We start from the raw sequence: 13,332 nt of genomic DNA on the forward strand, positions 1-13,332 counted from the left end.
AGGGGTCAGATAATTATGGAAGATGGCTCATCAAATTCATAGCGTTTTCCGACTATCTTTATGATTAAGCTGCTAATGAAACTAGCATCTCTATTGACAACTCCCCCAAAAAGTTTCACCTCCAAATGCGGCCTCCCGATGCCAGTCGGGAATAGCCCCTCACGTAGCTTCCTACCATCACACGAGGGCCAAAAAAATTCGGTTTTCTTGATATTCAGCTGAAGGCTCAATTTTGGGCCAATCACGTAATGATGTCCAACGCTTTGGCTACCTCATCCGAATCTCCAACAAGTGTGTCATCATCAATGTACCATGCATGGAGAATGAACTTACAATTGTCTCTATTATTATACAAGAGTGGATGCAACACAATGACAAAAAGAAATGATCCCAAAGGATCTCTTTGTTAAACCCGAGTAGTTGATCAAATAAGATACATGTAAAATTTACAAAGAATAAACTTTCACTACGTATATTTGTATCATCAAGTAATAATATTTAATTTTATGCCGTGTGGTTCCACTACCGGAAATTTTTATTTTTTGCAAAACCTATTACAATTTTTTGTTTTTAATTTACGATTCTTTTTGCTTGTACCTAAACCTTAGTCGATCAAATCAATATTATCAGTTTTATAGGCCACAGGCCCGCAGCAATTGATATGGACCAAATAGGTGGCTCGTTTGACATCCCAAAAGATAAGCCCATTCCCATGCCTAAAAGAAGACCTCTAGTCGATCGCTCTCTACGATTTCCTTTTTCTTTGTCTCACTAACTCTCTCATCGATTAGGGTTTTACTGCCTCCCGTTTGCGTTTCAATTTATTCGACAGGATCGCAATTCCTTTTAAAAATTTGCAGAGGTAATCATAATTCACCTGATTGTAAGTATTGATTCTTATTTACAGGACGTTTCAATTAATTTTAGGTTTTTACCTGTAATTTGTAATTTGTTATTCGTGAAGCGAAAATGGAGATCGCTTATATCATACATGATTTGGTGAGATTACGGTGTTACCTATTTTTGTGATAGGTGAACGGCGATGTCTCGTGTGTATGTTGGGAACCTGGATCCACGAGTTTCCGAGCGAGAGCTTGAAGATGAATTTCGCGTCTACGGTGTTCTGAGGAAGTAAGCTTTGCTTAAATTATTTGTGATTTTTTTATAACAATGTACTCGATATTTGTTCTTTGTGTTTGTTCGTATCATCAAAGGTAATGGAATAAATCAATAGAAAAGGAATAAATAACAAAACATGTATAAAACATCGTGTTATACATTGCTTGATCCATCTACGGGTTAAGCGTTTTCTCTAACCTTTTAGCTTTGGTATCCTGTGAATTACGAAACACCCTGAGAAGATATTGTTTATTATTTTGTAATTAACATTAAAGTTATAATAAACTTCAAGTGTGACATAGTATAATCATATGGTATATAAAACAACGTACATGCATATTTTGGTTGAACCTTTCTCTCTTTATTACTTGCATTTTTTAACTACTGCTATTTAGCCTTCATAACATGCCCAATATTTTGTTTTTGTCCTTTTATTAACAAACCAACTTTCTAAATGCTAACCTATGATTGTTATTGAACTGAATGCAGTGTGTGGGTTGCTAGAAGGCCACCTGGTTATGCATTTGTTGAGTTTGATGATCGCAGAGATGCACTAGATGCTATTCGTGCGTTGGATGGTATCATCTTTCTCTATTCAGAAGCATTAAAATTCATAGCCATAATGTTAGATATCATCGGGTTTATAAATATAATTACATGTCTTATTAAATGGTATAACAAGTGTATTTGAAATTTGAATGTACTCAGGGAAGAACGGGTGGCGTGTAGAGCTCTCCCACAATTCAAAGGATGGTGGAGGTGGCGGGCGTGGTGGTGGTGGCCGTGGACGTGGTGGTGGTGGTGGTGATGACCTGAAATGTTACGAGTGTGGTGAGCCTGGTCATTTTGCCCGTGAATGCCGCCTACGTGTGGGCCCACGTGGGTTAGGTAGTGGGCGGCGTCGCAGCCCTAGTCCTAGACGACGAAGAAGTCCAAGTTATGGTCGTCGGTATGTCAAAGTTGTTTATGATTATAATTTATAAAGTTATTTTGTGATTTTGGAATGACATTCTTTTTTGTGAAAATGTGTTTGTTTTTTACAGAAGTTATAGTCCGAGATACAGTCCACGTGGGAGAAGGTCTCCACCTCGCCGGAGCATATCACCTTACAGAGGACGTGCCAGCAGATCACCACCTCCATATCGCCGTGCCAGGCGTGATTCCCCATATGCTAACGGGTATGTTTCATGTTTATTTAATTTGTTTTTTGTTTTTAAATGCTTATATAAATGCTTGTTTTCAGAGTTTAAGATGGAATGAAGAAGGGATGGATTATGGAAGAAAGAGAATGGAAAAATGATAGGTTGGGGTTAATATGTTTTTTTTCGTGATGAACAAAATTGGGGTAGCGTTCTATTTATTATATATATTTATATATGAATCATGATGAAGATGATGATATGACATTGTGGTGTGTTTGTACCTGGCATCCGATGTGGTACTGCACTTTATACCCGCGAAAAGGGGTTGCTCATCGGCTTAGAGGTCCATTTCTTTTCTTAAATTGCTTTGTTTACTTTCTGTCTTGAAGTATGATATTCTTATTAATATTACAATATTTAAGTGTATTTTGTTTCTAAACATTTTTTTTTTATTTTATATATTTTGAGGTTTGGTTATCGGCTGAGAACCAACCAACCAACCAACCCAACCAACGCCTTCGTCATCATCTTCTAGTTTGTGCTTCATCTTAGACTACTACTACTACTACTACTCCTCTTGACATGGTTTAGCTTCGCATCTTCATCTTCATCTCTGCTTCTTTTGGGCTTCTTCTTTGAAACTGCAAAATTTGGTTGTCAACTTTTTAGTGACACTCTGACTCTGCAACAAAGCTTCTCACGTCTTTAACACAGTCAGTTACTTGTCTTGGTTGCTGAGCTTTTGTTGTTTCTACTCGCCAAAAAGGTAAAAACAGTGACTTGTTGACTGCGCCTTATACCTTTTTCTGCTGGGGGTGTGGGTCCTACTTTTGCTTTTGGGCTCTAATGAAACCAGTCGCACTGTTAATCTCGCCAACGTTTATGGATTATGTTGAATACCTCTACCTGGTTCATATGTTTGGTGTTTATTTTGACCTTGTTTTCTCCCGGAAGGTCGCATATGTAAGTAAAGTAGTCGTGAATATGTTGATAATTAATCCTTGAATTCAAACTTTTTAATTACCACATGATTGAGCAGGGTCCCACAAAACATTTTTTTTTGGCGCAGACATCTTAGTGCGTACTCAATGGTCACTATCTTAAAGTTTTTTGTTTTTTTTTTATAATGCCAAATCCATATAATCTATCTTTAAAACCCTTATCCAATAAAAGCTTTTCTAATAATCAAACATTCATCCTCATCCATAAATATTGTTATCGATCTGTTTTGCTTTTGTTTTTAAAGTTTTATAAACAAGTGATTACTATTGAATGAATACATACCATACTTTGTTTGGTTTTCTAAATCATAAACAAATTTCACATGTTTTCTTTTGCCATTTAAAAAATAAATAAATCATGGAGATAAAAAACGTTGGGCTTAAAAACCAAATATAAATTTGAAAGATAAATCACAATTTAAACTTATCGCTTACTACAAACATGATTAATACGAGAGAGAGTGTGAGAGAGAGAGAGAGAGAGGCACACACACCCAGAAGCCGAGTGTTCAGTTCTATGCATGGGCTTTTGCTCCTCATATTATAGTCATAGAAAGTAGAAACTACTACGTTCCCGTTGCATGAGACGTTACATTCGAGGCATATGAGACATCTCAAATGTAAATCTTTTGTAACTAAAATATGATCTCCGATGCGAAGGAGACAATGACATCTTTTCATGTGCTTAAGACGTAGCAACGTCTGTGCATTCTACAATGAGCAAATTTTGTATCCTTATTTGGCGCCATCTATGGGGATGGACATTAAACAACAATCGAAAAATGAAACCAATGGCTATGCTGTTTAGTCTTATTCCAAAAATGACGATTCTCAAGAAAGAAGCCTGAGCCGATGGAACAAACACCTTTGGTTCACGCACTACCTCAACTGCTCAAAACTTGCAAAGAAATTGAATAATTGATGTTATATTATTATCTGTTGGTGCATTTCGTAGTTGTGTATTATACACTTAATGCCAATCCCTGTCTGTTTTGGTGATCACAAACATTAAAACCAAATTTTGTTATATTAATAATCAATTTACTTAGTGTGAAGATTTTTAGTGAAGATAGAACGTTAAATTAGCGATTGATTCTTTAATTCTATTTGATGGACTCATCAGCCTTGTTTCGCCTATTGAACCGGCATCAATGATTAAAGCCGATGGAGTGCAAGTGGGTCTCTAGCACGTAGCACATCTTTGGTGGTACAAAACGAAGAATACGCATCATCAAATAGACTGTTAATTCCGATCTCAAAATTGAAGATTTGATGTGATCAGAGATTTCCTTGGCATAGCAAAGAAACTTATCTAACCGTGTAAATCACTGGTTTGTGTGGTGTTTTTTTTTTCTCAATTATCGTCGTGTATATAATCATTGAAAAGAAAACAATATAAAAATATTAATCAGTAAATCTACGTTGCAAAGAGATTTTCAATAGTTGAAAAACATATGGTTAAATTTAAGGTATGTAAATGTCACTTGAAAAAACAAATTGAAAAAGCAAAAAATCATTATTTATGGTGGTTTTATTGGTATTTTCATATGTTTTAACTAGAAAAATTTTAGGTTGCTATCTTTGATAGATTGGATGCTACATATAGTTTGTTACTTTTCATCGATATAATATAAAACAATGAAAAATTCATCAAATCTTTGTTGTGTATTTAATCTCTTCAACTATGGTAATAAAGTAAGGGTGGTGGGCATTGATGTGATAATTGAAGAAGGGTGTCGATGTGGTGCTCTCGGTATCGGCAGGAGCACCATCTACCCTCCTAGCTACCACACAAAGGAAGTTGAAGAACCCTCCCAGGAGGTGGAAACAAAGAAGGAGAGATATCTAATGCTAAGAAGAATAAAATGCCTTATACACATAATGGATCTTGAAGTACTATTTTTGCATCTCCCTGATCAAATCCGTCCACATTAGGATTACTTGTCAACAGTTACTCAATTTTGATAGATTCACCTTCTGAAACAAGAAGTTCTGGCCCCTGAGGGATAATATCAATCACTTGACGTCCATCCGATGCATCCACTATGATTATTTCGTATCCCTCATTTTCTTTTCGTAGGATTTTGCTTATTATCGGATGCTGTAGCATTATAAACTGTATTGTTATTCTTGCTTCCATCAAGATAAATCTGACCCTAGAGTTGCTGATGTGGTGCTTCTGGGAGGCGGAATTACAACCGAACTTTTGGGTATGGTGGGGCGGAATTACAACCCGACCTTTTGGAATAATATTAAAATCAAGTTTGACAACAAAATTACTTTCGTAACAAAAGTTTGAAAGTAGGACAATAGTGAAAATAAAATGTAGTTTAGGGACCATTCAGCAAAATGATATTTTTAAAGTCTGAAATCAAAAAAGCAAACGGAAAAAGGAAAACCTCAGTTTGCAATTTTCACTTTTCAAGGCGAGAGAGATGGCGATGGATGGGAGCAGCGGAGGTGAAGAATTCGCAGTTGGATGCCTGCTATCGATAAAAACTACTTTTGGAGACGAATTTGAAGGTCAAGTCATAACCTACGATCGCCCTTCTAACATTGTCGTCCTCCAAGAAGGTTTGAAATCGAACCCACAATCACGCCGCAACATTAGGTTACTCAAAGCCAACTACATCAAAGAGTTTTCCTTTTTGGGTCAATCTGATGACCCACTTGATCTCAAGAAATGCTATCTCGATCTCAATTCACTCCAATCTAAAGAAGATGCCGCCGTTAGGTTAGTAAATCGATTTGTTTATGGAATCCCCCGCCATGTGTTTGTAAATTTGTCTCAATGAATTTAGCATTCTTCTTTAAAGCCAAAATATCATACAGATTTACTTGCAGATTTTACTCGACTATAACAACACTATCAACAGTTTTTATTTTGCTTTAGTTAACAAATTCAAATCGATCTTCTTCAAGTATAAATTTAACTACTTTGAAATTCAAAATCAAACTCCCTGTTGCTCTTTCTATGGCGGTGGGTTTAAAAAAAATCTTCCATTCCGCAAGTGCTTTCCATGTTTTTGTGAAATTATTTAAACGAACATGTTAAGAAATCGAGATGTGTTTTCAAAATCAAAATTTGTTTCAACATTCAATAAGCTTTGGTGAAACATTGAGATGTTGTTTATTTAAATGCCTACCAATTGTTTGTGAGAAAGCCTGAATGACTTGTATTAGCGAGTTGAGATTGATGTATTGTGATTGGATTATTACAGACAAGCAGAGATAGATGTTGAGAGAATCGGGGTTGGTGTTACTGCAGAGGCTCAGAGCATTTTTGATGCTTTGTCTAAAACGTATGCATCTCTTTTTTTTCATCCCTTTGCTACTCCTAACTTTAATATGTATCTTTGATTACCTATTCAACTTGTGTTTCTAATCATAGTTTAGACCCTAGAAAAGCATGCTGTGATATAGTTTTTCATCTTTAATGCTCTTAATACATACTTAAAATTTCAATTTGCATAATACAAATTTATTATTTGGTAAAAAAGGCTGCCTGTTCGGTGGGACAAGAGCGTGATAGTGGTGATGAACGAGGTGCGTGTTAGCAGTCCATATCTTGCTGAATCTGTTACAGGAGGAACTCCTGCTGCCAATGAGCGAGTTAGGAAAGTGGTAAGAAAGTTACTAATTATTATTATTATTATTAATTAATTTCCAACAAAATCAAATAATAATTACTAAGAAAAAAAAAGTAGATGTTTAATTGTTGAATTGTTTTTTCTTCAGCTTGAGCTTGAAAGGAGGAGGTTGCAAACTCGTGGATCTGGTCAATAAACACCAGGAACATGAACAGGAAAAATATTAATATTTGGAGGTAAGGTAGTACCAAAAAGTGATAAAAAAAACACTAAATTAACCAAAGTTTTCCATTTTCATAATTTCTTTGTTGTCACTATTATTATTATTCAGTCCGACGAATATTTTCTCCCCTCATATTAAATTATGTTAATCTCGGGTTTGAATGCTTGGAGAGATGTTTACAAAGACATGGTCTTATGTTATGCTCCTGCTTTTGGTTAAAAAATTTATATAGAATAAAGAAGAAAGTTATTAAAAACATGAAATCAACATCACTAATCATCACCCAGATACCCACAAATTAATTTGTTTGAATTTTTTAACTTCTAATGTTGATTGAAGTAATGAGTGTTCATTTGTGACATGAGGTTGTTACAATATCTGAGATATACAATTATTCATATACAACAATAATTCTGGTTTTAATACTTAATGGGATTGATGTTTACCACAAATATCATTTGTGTACCTGAATGAATGACCATAACTTTGATGTTTTGCATGTTGGATCAGTGTATGATGCTCTTAGTGTATTAGTATATTTATTTAGTTGGAGAAACATGGATTGAGAATTTTAGATGCCCCAAAGTTTAGCTTGAAGAACCCAAATTCGTCTTATTAAAGTTATTCTTATTTAAGAGTGTGGATGAGGATGACATTCGCTTTGAGTGTTTGAGGATACACGCAAAATCATATCATCTAGTTAAAAGTCGTATTTTTTTTTTTTTTTTTTCAAATCAATTATTTTAACTTTATCTTTGTGAAATATTTTGTAAAGCTCCATCTAATTTGTTAAAATTTAAGCATATATAATATTAATAAAATAAAAAATGTACAAAAGGATAACATTAAATAAAATTAAATTTCATGAGACTGGTTAAGAATTTGGTTAAAGCTTCGTTCTTGATGATAATAATGGTCAAGAATAAACTTTTGTGGCTTCTTATATACCATTTTTATGCTTAAGAATCCCTTTTTTTTTTTTTTAAACCGTCAAAACATTCTCATCATTATCTTATTCATTTTTTAATTACTGTCTCAGAAATATTCTAATCATTCTTTACTTACAACAAGTACATGATCTGAAAATGATTTTTTTTTTTCTTCAGAATGTGCTATACATGGCCATACCCGATCCAATCCAATTTCATGCCCTTCAAAATACATAAATTTATAATCAAATAACTAAAAGTAAAATATAATAAGTTTATCATGTGTATTAGAATAGTGTACCTATAAACCTGTACAGTTGAAGCGAAGCATGTAAGATCATACTTCATTCTTCTAAACATCTCTTCAATTTTTTTACCCCACTCTTTTCCAAGAACGTGATGTGCCTTTAGGATCTTGAGCCCAAAAATTTACTAGCTTTTGTACCCATGTAGTTGGAGCCAAATCAGGCTTTCGAACAACTTAAGCAATCTAATCATTAACACCATTTGACATTACCTTTATTAGTAAAACAAAACATAATAAAAAAAACCACAAAACTAAAATAGAAATATAAATAATTATATACCTATGAAATATAGTTGAAATTAAACTAACATTCGAAAAATCAGCCAACATCATGATCATTGTCTCTCCGGCACTGCCTTTTCCATATTTTTCAGAGTAAATTACTGAAATCGTTCAAAATTGCATGTTTGGTCGCTAATGTTTTCTTGCACTCGGATCGTCCCCGTGGTTTGATCAAAATTGCATGTTTTTTCGTCTCTATGGTTTGATCAAAATTGCATATTTGGTCCATAATTTTATGTATGTAAGGGACTAAAAACGCAACAAAATCAAACCACAGGGACGATCCGAGTGCAAAAAAAAAAAAAAAAAAAACGTTAGGGACCAAACATTAATTTTGACCAAACTATAGGGACGATTTCAGTAATTTACTCTATTTTTCATTATTTCTCAAACTAATCGTAACTTAAGGGGAGAATAAAATATAAAGTGATTAACATCGTTAGGGTGTTAAACCCAAAAAATAAAAGGAGTAGGATAGACTCAAAAAAACATTGCTACATTGCAGTAAAAAGTACTACAAGAGAGTCAAGATCAATCATCAAAGACACATATACATCTTTGCACAAAGTACAAGTTACTCACTAAAAATTCGGGAGGAGGGGGGGGGGGGGGGAAGAGTTGTTTACACGATATTAATTAAACAACTCTAAAAGAATAATAAGTTGAAAGAGAACTTAGAAATATAACGATTCCAATCCTATGTCTGACTATCGATTCAATTATGATATGTCGTTCACTCAATTCTGTATAAATTGGTACTTGAAAGTATTAACAAACTTTAATACTTCTCATTCACCAAGTTATAAGGCTCAAAACATGCTCTTTGAAACTAACCTAATCTTTAAATTCATTATATATAAATTGGTACTTGAAAGTATTAACAAACTTTAATACTTCTCATTCACCAAGTTATAAGGCTCAAAACATGCTCTTTGAAACTAACCTAATCTTTAAATTCATGTCTAAATATGTGGGACTAGATGTCTAAGCCCATAATTATAATTGGAATGTACTTGACCTAATAGTAGTATGGTTCTTTTGGGTTGCCTTCACCATAGCAACAGATAGGATGAATTATAGAGAAAGAGGACAGTTTATGATTTCTTAGTATATTATAAGAATAATATATTAATTGAGAAATCATACTATTTAATTAGTATTGATCATAAATTAATTTGGTGATCAAAAGAGGCTGATTAAAAGAACGGGGGACTGGTTATGTAAATCAGTAATAATTGTAGTTTAGGCTAATGGACCTTATTGGTATAGGGTGGACGAAAACTATATGAAAGTCCATATAGATTTAGTCCATAGGCTTACCAGTTACAATAAGGGATCCATGTGTTACTTAGGGCCTAAGCAAGGCAAATTAGGGTTTCCTCTTGAAAACCCTAATATCTCAACTATATAAGAAACCCCAAGGTACACAAAATCACCCCCTATGAGTTTCTAAGAGAACCCTAGCCGCTTTTGAGTCCACCTCATCCCTCTCTCGTTCTTCCTTGTTGCTAGTGATATTTGTGACTCCATTAGAGATGCAAAATTTGAGGCATTAAGCTCTTGAAGGTTAAGATCAAATCAACAACAAGAAAGGTAACATCTAAACCCTATTTTATGTGTCAATTTCGAAATTGGTATGCTAGTTATTAGGGTTTATGCTATGGATATGAATTGCATGTATACTTGAGAAAAACTTAGATCCAAAGCATTAGGGTTGCATGTACACCATAGAAATGTTGTAGTGCTCAAAACCCATCAGTGGTATTAGAGCCTAGGTCGTCTTTCTGTTATATTTGATGTCATGGTGAATTGTTCAAAGTTGAAGAAAAAAAATTGTTTTTTGTTATGTGACTGACGGACTCGACGAGTTCAGTTTTGGACTTGACGAGTGCAGTGCCCAGAACTCGACGAGTTGGCCCTACTCGACGAGTGCACTTCCCGGACTCAACGACTAGGCCTGTCAGATCCTCAATTTTTCGAATTTTGATCAGATTTTCATTTGGATTATTACCATAACTTGGTTTTAATGCGTAAATTTGATTTTCTTGATTGGTATGAGATATCCTTATCAAAATTGATTGATTTGGTTAAATATAGATAATATAAGATTATTTTGATTCAAATATTTGACCTAGTAATTTTGAAAAAGTTTTAAATTACACCATTTTGGTATTATGGTTTAAATTTGAAATTAAAAGTTTTAAAAATTTAAATGGTTAAACCCAAGTATTTTGGAAAAGTTTCAAAAGTGCACCTCATGGTTTTATAATTTAAAATTTGATTAAATAGTTTCAATTTTTAAATCTTAAATTTAGAACCTTGGTATTTTGAATAGTTTAATTTACCCGTTATGGATTTTATTAAATTAATTAAGTGTTTAATTAAAAGAGAGAATTAATAAATCCATAATAATATGGTTTAAATTTAATTAAATTAAAAGTATAATTTATGAATAGATTAAACCACATGTATTTTAAAAGTTTAAAATACACCCTTATACTACATAAAATTAAAAGTCTAATATATTATATATGTATAAGTAAAAGATCAGTCTTACCGTTAGTAGACCTCATTCACGAAGCTGGTATATAAGGGTGTTTAAGGAAGCGACTTGTAAAATGACTGTCATTGGGTATCCACTCTTACCCACCGTACTTTTGACTAGTGAAGGGTCGTTAGCCGAACGAGTATGATAGAACATTCTCATTAATAAGTATAATGAGAATACAAAGTAACTAAACATTTTATAAGGCCGGAAGGTATTATAGCAAGAAAGGGGAGAGCGAAGCTTCCCTCACACTGGAACACCATCCCTTGGGTGAGGGAAGCAACCCGCGGGAAAGAGGTGGGGAAGGGGGTGCCACACACTCTCTCCTCATGCTATTGGGTAGATTTTTTTTATTTATCTTTTTTAATATTTATAAAATGATATACCTACTAAAAAATATATCAAAATTCATGGTTTTTAATTCCCTACAAAATGAGTATAATATATGTATGAAATATATATTAAAAAAAAAATAAAAAAATAGTGAGGGAAGCTTCTCACCCATTCCTTGGGTTTTAGGTGAGGGAAAGAGTGGTGTGCCCCACAAAAAGTGAGGGAAACATCCCTCCCATACCCTTCAGTCTAAATTTCCAATCTTAGTTACTTTAGGAAAAATGTGAATTTGATGCTAACCCATGAAATTGCACATTGCACTTTATTGGTCGTTAGTGGAGCGTGTGTGGTTAACCGTCGCACTAATATGAGACTAATGAAGGATGACAATGGGTAGCTCATAGATTATCATAGATTAATGGAGTGTGTGTGGTTAACCGGCACATTGATTATGTGATAAATGACTTCAAGAATACCAGACTAATTTGCATGGTTATTCACACCTTGTTTTGTGATCCTCGGTATCCCAGTCACAAACTTGAAGGGCATAATCGAGATTAAACATGCCATTAAAAAGTTCAATGAATCTCAAAAGATCTAGGAGTTTCATTTAAAACCTAATTCGTTTAAAATTTTGTTTTCATGGTTGAATTGGTAAATCATCTATTACCTACCAAAAAATAATTTACAATTGGATTACGACATCACTCTTCCGAATTGTGAATTATTTTGTTGGGTCCTATCCTTAATATTTCATTTAGATGTTATATTAATGATTGAATCAACTAACTTGAATTTCTCCCTTTTGTAAATGTCTAGTTCTGACAACTATGGTCTTTCCGAATCTTTTGGAAATAGCTTTCCTCATGAAGATGATGTTCCACGTTTTGATAAAAGGAACTAGAAATAATACTTCACTTCCTCCACCCCTCCAATTATTCTCCCCGACTCACGTGTTCGTCGACTTGAAATGTTCAAGATCACTCAAGCTCTATTGGCAAACAAACATGAAGATGGAAAGTCTGTGTGTGCACACGTCCTGAAGATGAAGTTGCATATTGACAGTCGAGGAATGTTGGGTGTCTTTTTCCCAAGGAAGTTGGTTGTTGACTTGGTTCTTCAATCATTTCCCGAGTCGTATGGTCAGTTTGTTAAAGACTACTATATGACAGATCACGACGTGATCTTTATTGATCTAACATATTTGCTAATTGCTGTTGAATCAACAATGATTTGGCGCACTGGTAAAACAAATTTGATTGGAAGATCTGCATTCCAAATTTCCATTGACCCTAACAATGGCAAAAGTGATAGTCCAGAAATGTTTTCTCCTCCTAAGGGAGAGAAATCGACCATGGTCAAAAAGTTTGATCATAAGAGAAAGGTCAAGTCTGAGATTGTTCAATGTGTCATTTCTAAAGAGTCCATATGTTTCTATTGCCAAAAGAAGGTGCGTTGGATGCGAAGCTGCCATTTGTACCTGAAAGATCGCAAGGATAGTAAAGTCAAAATGTACAACTCTACTTCAGGTAAGTTCACTATCTAACTCTATTAAGTTCCTATTTATAGATTCTTAATACATGATGTGATAAGATTGCATTTTGATGTTTTTGTAGGATCGAAGAAAAGAAAGGAAGCTTAAGGGAAGAGTCAGCTGAGTCTGGTCGCGAAGAGATGAATTTTGATCACGTGGTTCGATGATTAGATTATTGAGCTATTACTTAGGAGTTATGATAGATTGCTTAGAAATATGTAGAAAAATAGTTTTCATATGTACTTGCATTGTAAGGACAAGTTTTTTCTGCATTTTATAAATAAAGAAAAATTATGATTTTGTCTTATTTTATGATATCATTGC

At 34.0% G+C, this 13,332-nt stretch overlaps 2 protein-coding genes and 1 long non-coding RNA gene across 4 annotated transcripts; 2 read left to right on the forward strand and 1 right to left on the reverse strand.

The window, feature by feature from the left end:
- The first annotated feature begins 748 nt into the window (after positions 1-748).
- LOC145041148 (serine/arginine-rich splicing factor RSZ21-like) lies at positions 749-2,687 on the forward strand. Of its 2 annotated transcripts, XR_013679964.1 has the most exons (7): positions 749-862; positions 1,033-1,131; positions 1,609-1,697; positions 1,828-2,068; positions 2,163-2,297; positions 2,363-2,422; positions 2,512-2,687. XR_013679964.1 is itself a non-coding variant. In XM_078989100.1 (6 exons), the coding sequence occupies exons 2-6, from the start codon at positions 1,043-1,045 to the stop codon at positions 2,367-2,369; spliced, it is 561 nt and encodes a 186-aa protein (XP_078845226.1). In that variant the 5' UTR covers positions 749-862; positions 1,033-1,042; the 3' UTR covers positions 2,370-2,687. The 2 variants fall into 2 exon arrangements, 1 of the variants encoding a protein (XP_078845226.1); XM_078989100.1 differs by having other exon boundaries at positions 2,363-2,687.
- Positions 2,688-5,637: 2,950 nt separating this feature from the next.
- On the forward strand, positions 5,638-7,258 carry LOC145041149 (RNA-processing, Lsm domain-containing protein). Its single transcript, XM_078989101.1, has 4 exons — positions 5,638-5,996; positions 6,484-6,564; positions 6,763-6,886; positions 7,001-7,258. Exons 1-4 carry the CDS (start codon positions 5,698-5,700, stop codon positions 7,046-7,048), a joined length of 552 nt encoding a protein of 183 aa, XP_078845227.1. The 5' UTR covers positions 5,638-5,697; the 3' UTR covers positions 7,049-7,258.
- Positions 7,259-8,069: 811 nt separating this feature from the next.
- On the reverse strand, positions 8,070-9,142 carry LOC145044313 (uncharacterized). The gene is made up of 3 exons (XR_013681277.1): positions 8,592-9,142; positions 8,306-8,494; positions 8,070-8,226 (listed from the first exon to the last, which is right to left on the reverse strand). It is a non-coding gene; the product is annotated as an uncharacterized LOC145044313 (long non-coding RNA).
- Between the last annotated feature and the right edge of the window lie 4,190 nt (positions 9,143-13,332).

Source organism: Lactuca saligna, chromosome 4 (genome assembly GCF_052625555.1).
Source record: "Lactuca saligna cultivar CGN05327 chromosome 4, ASM5262555v1, whole genome shotgun sequence".
NCBI lineage: Eukaryota > Viridiplantae > Streptophyta > Magnoliopsida > Asterales > Asteraceae > Lactuca > Lactuca saligna.

Excerpts from the sequence above, each read along its gene's own strand:
- LOC145041148 (XM_078989100.1), top strand. The coding sequence starts at position 1,043 with ATGTCTCGTGTGTATGTTGGGAACCTGGATCCACGAGTTTCCGAGCGA. Across the intron at positions 1,132-1,608 it reads GTCTACGGTGTTCTGAGGAA|TGTGTGGGTTGCTAGAAGGC; the intron begins GTAAGCTTTGCT and ends AACTGAATGCAG. Across the intron at positions 2,069-2,162 it reads AGTCCAAGTTATGGTCGTCG|AAGTTATAGTCCGAGATACA; the intron begins GTATGTCAAAGT and ends TGTTTTTTACAG.
- LOC145041149 (XM_078989101.1), top strand. The coding sequence starts at position 5,698 with ATGGCGATGGATGGGAGCAGCGGAGGTGAAGAATTCGCAGTTGGATGC. Across the intron at positions 5,997-6,483 it reads AAAGAAGATGCCGCCGTTAG|ACAAGCAGAGATAGATGTTG; the intron begins GTTAGTAAATCG and ends GGATTATTACAG. Across the intron at positions 6,565-6,762 it reads TTTGATGCTTTGTCTAAAAC|GCTGCCTGTTCGGTGGGACA; the intron begins GTATGCATCTCT and ends TTGGTAAAAAAG.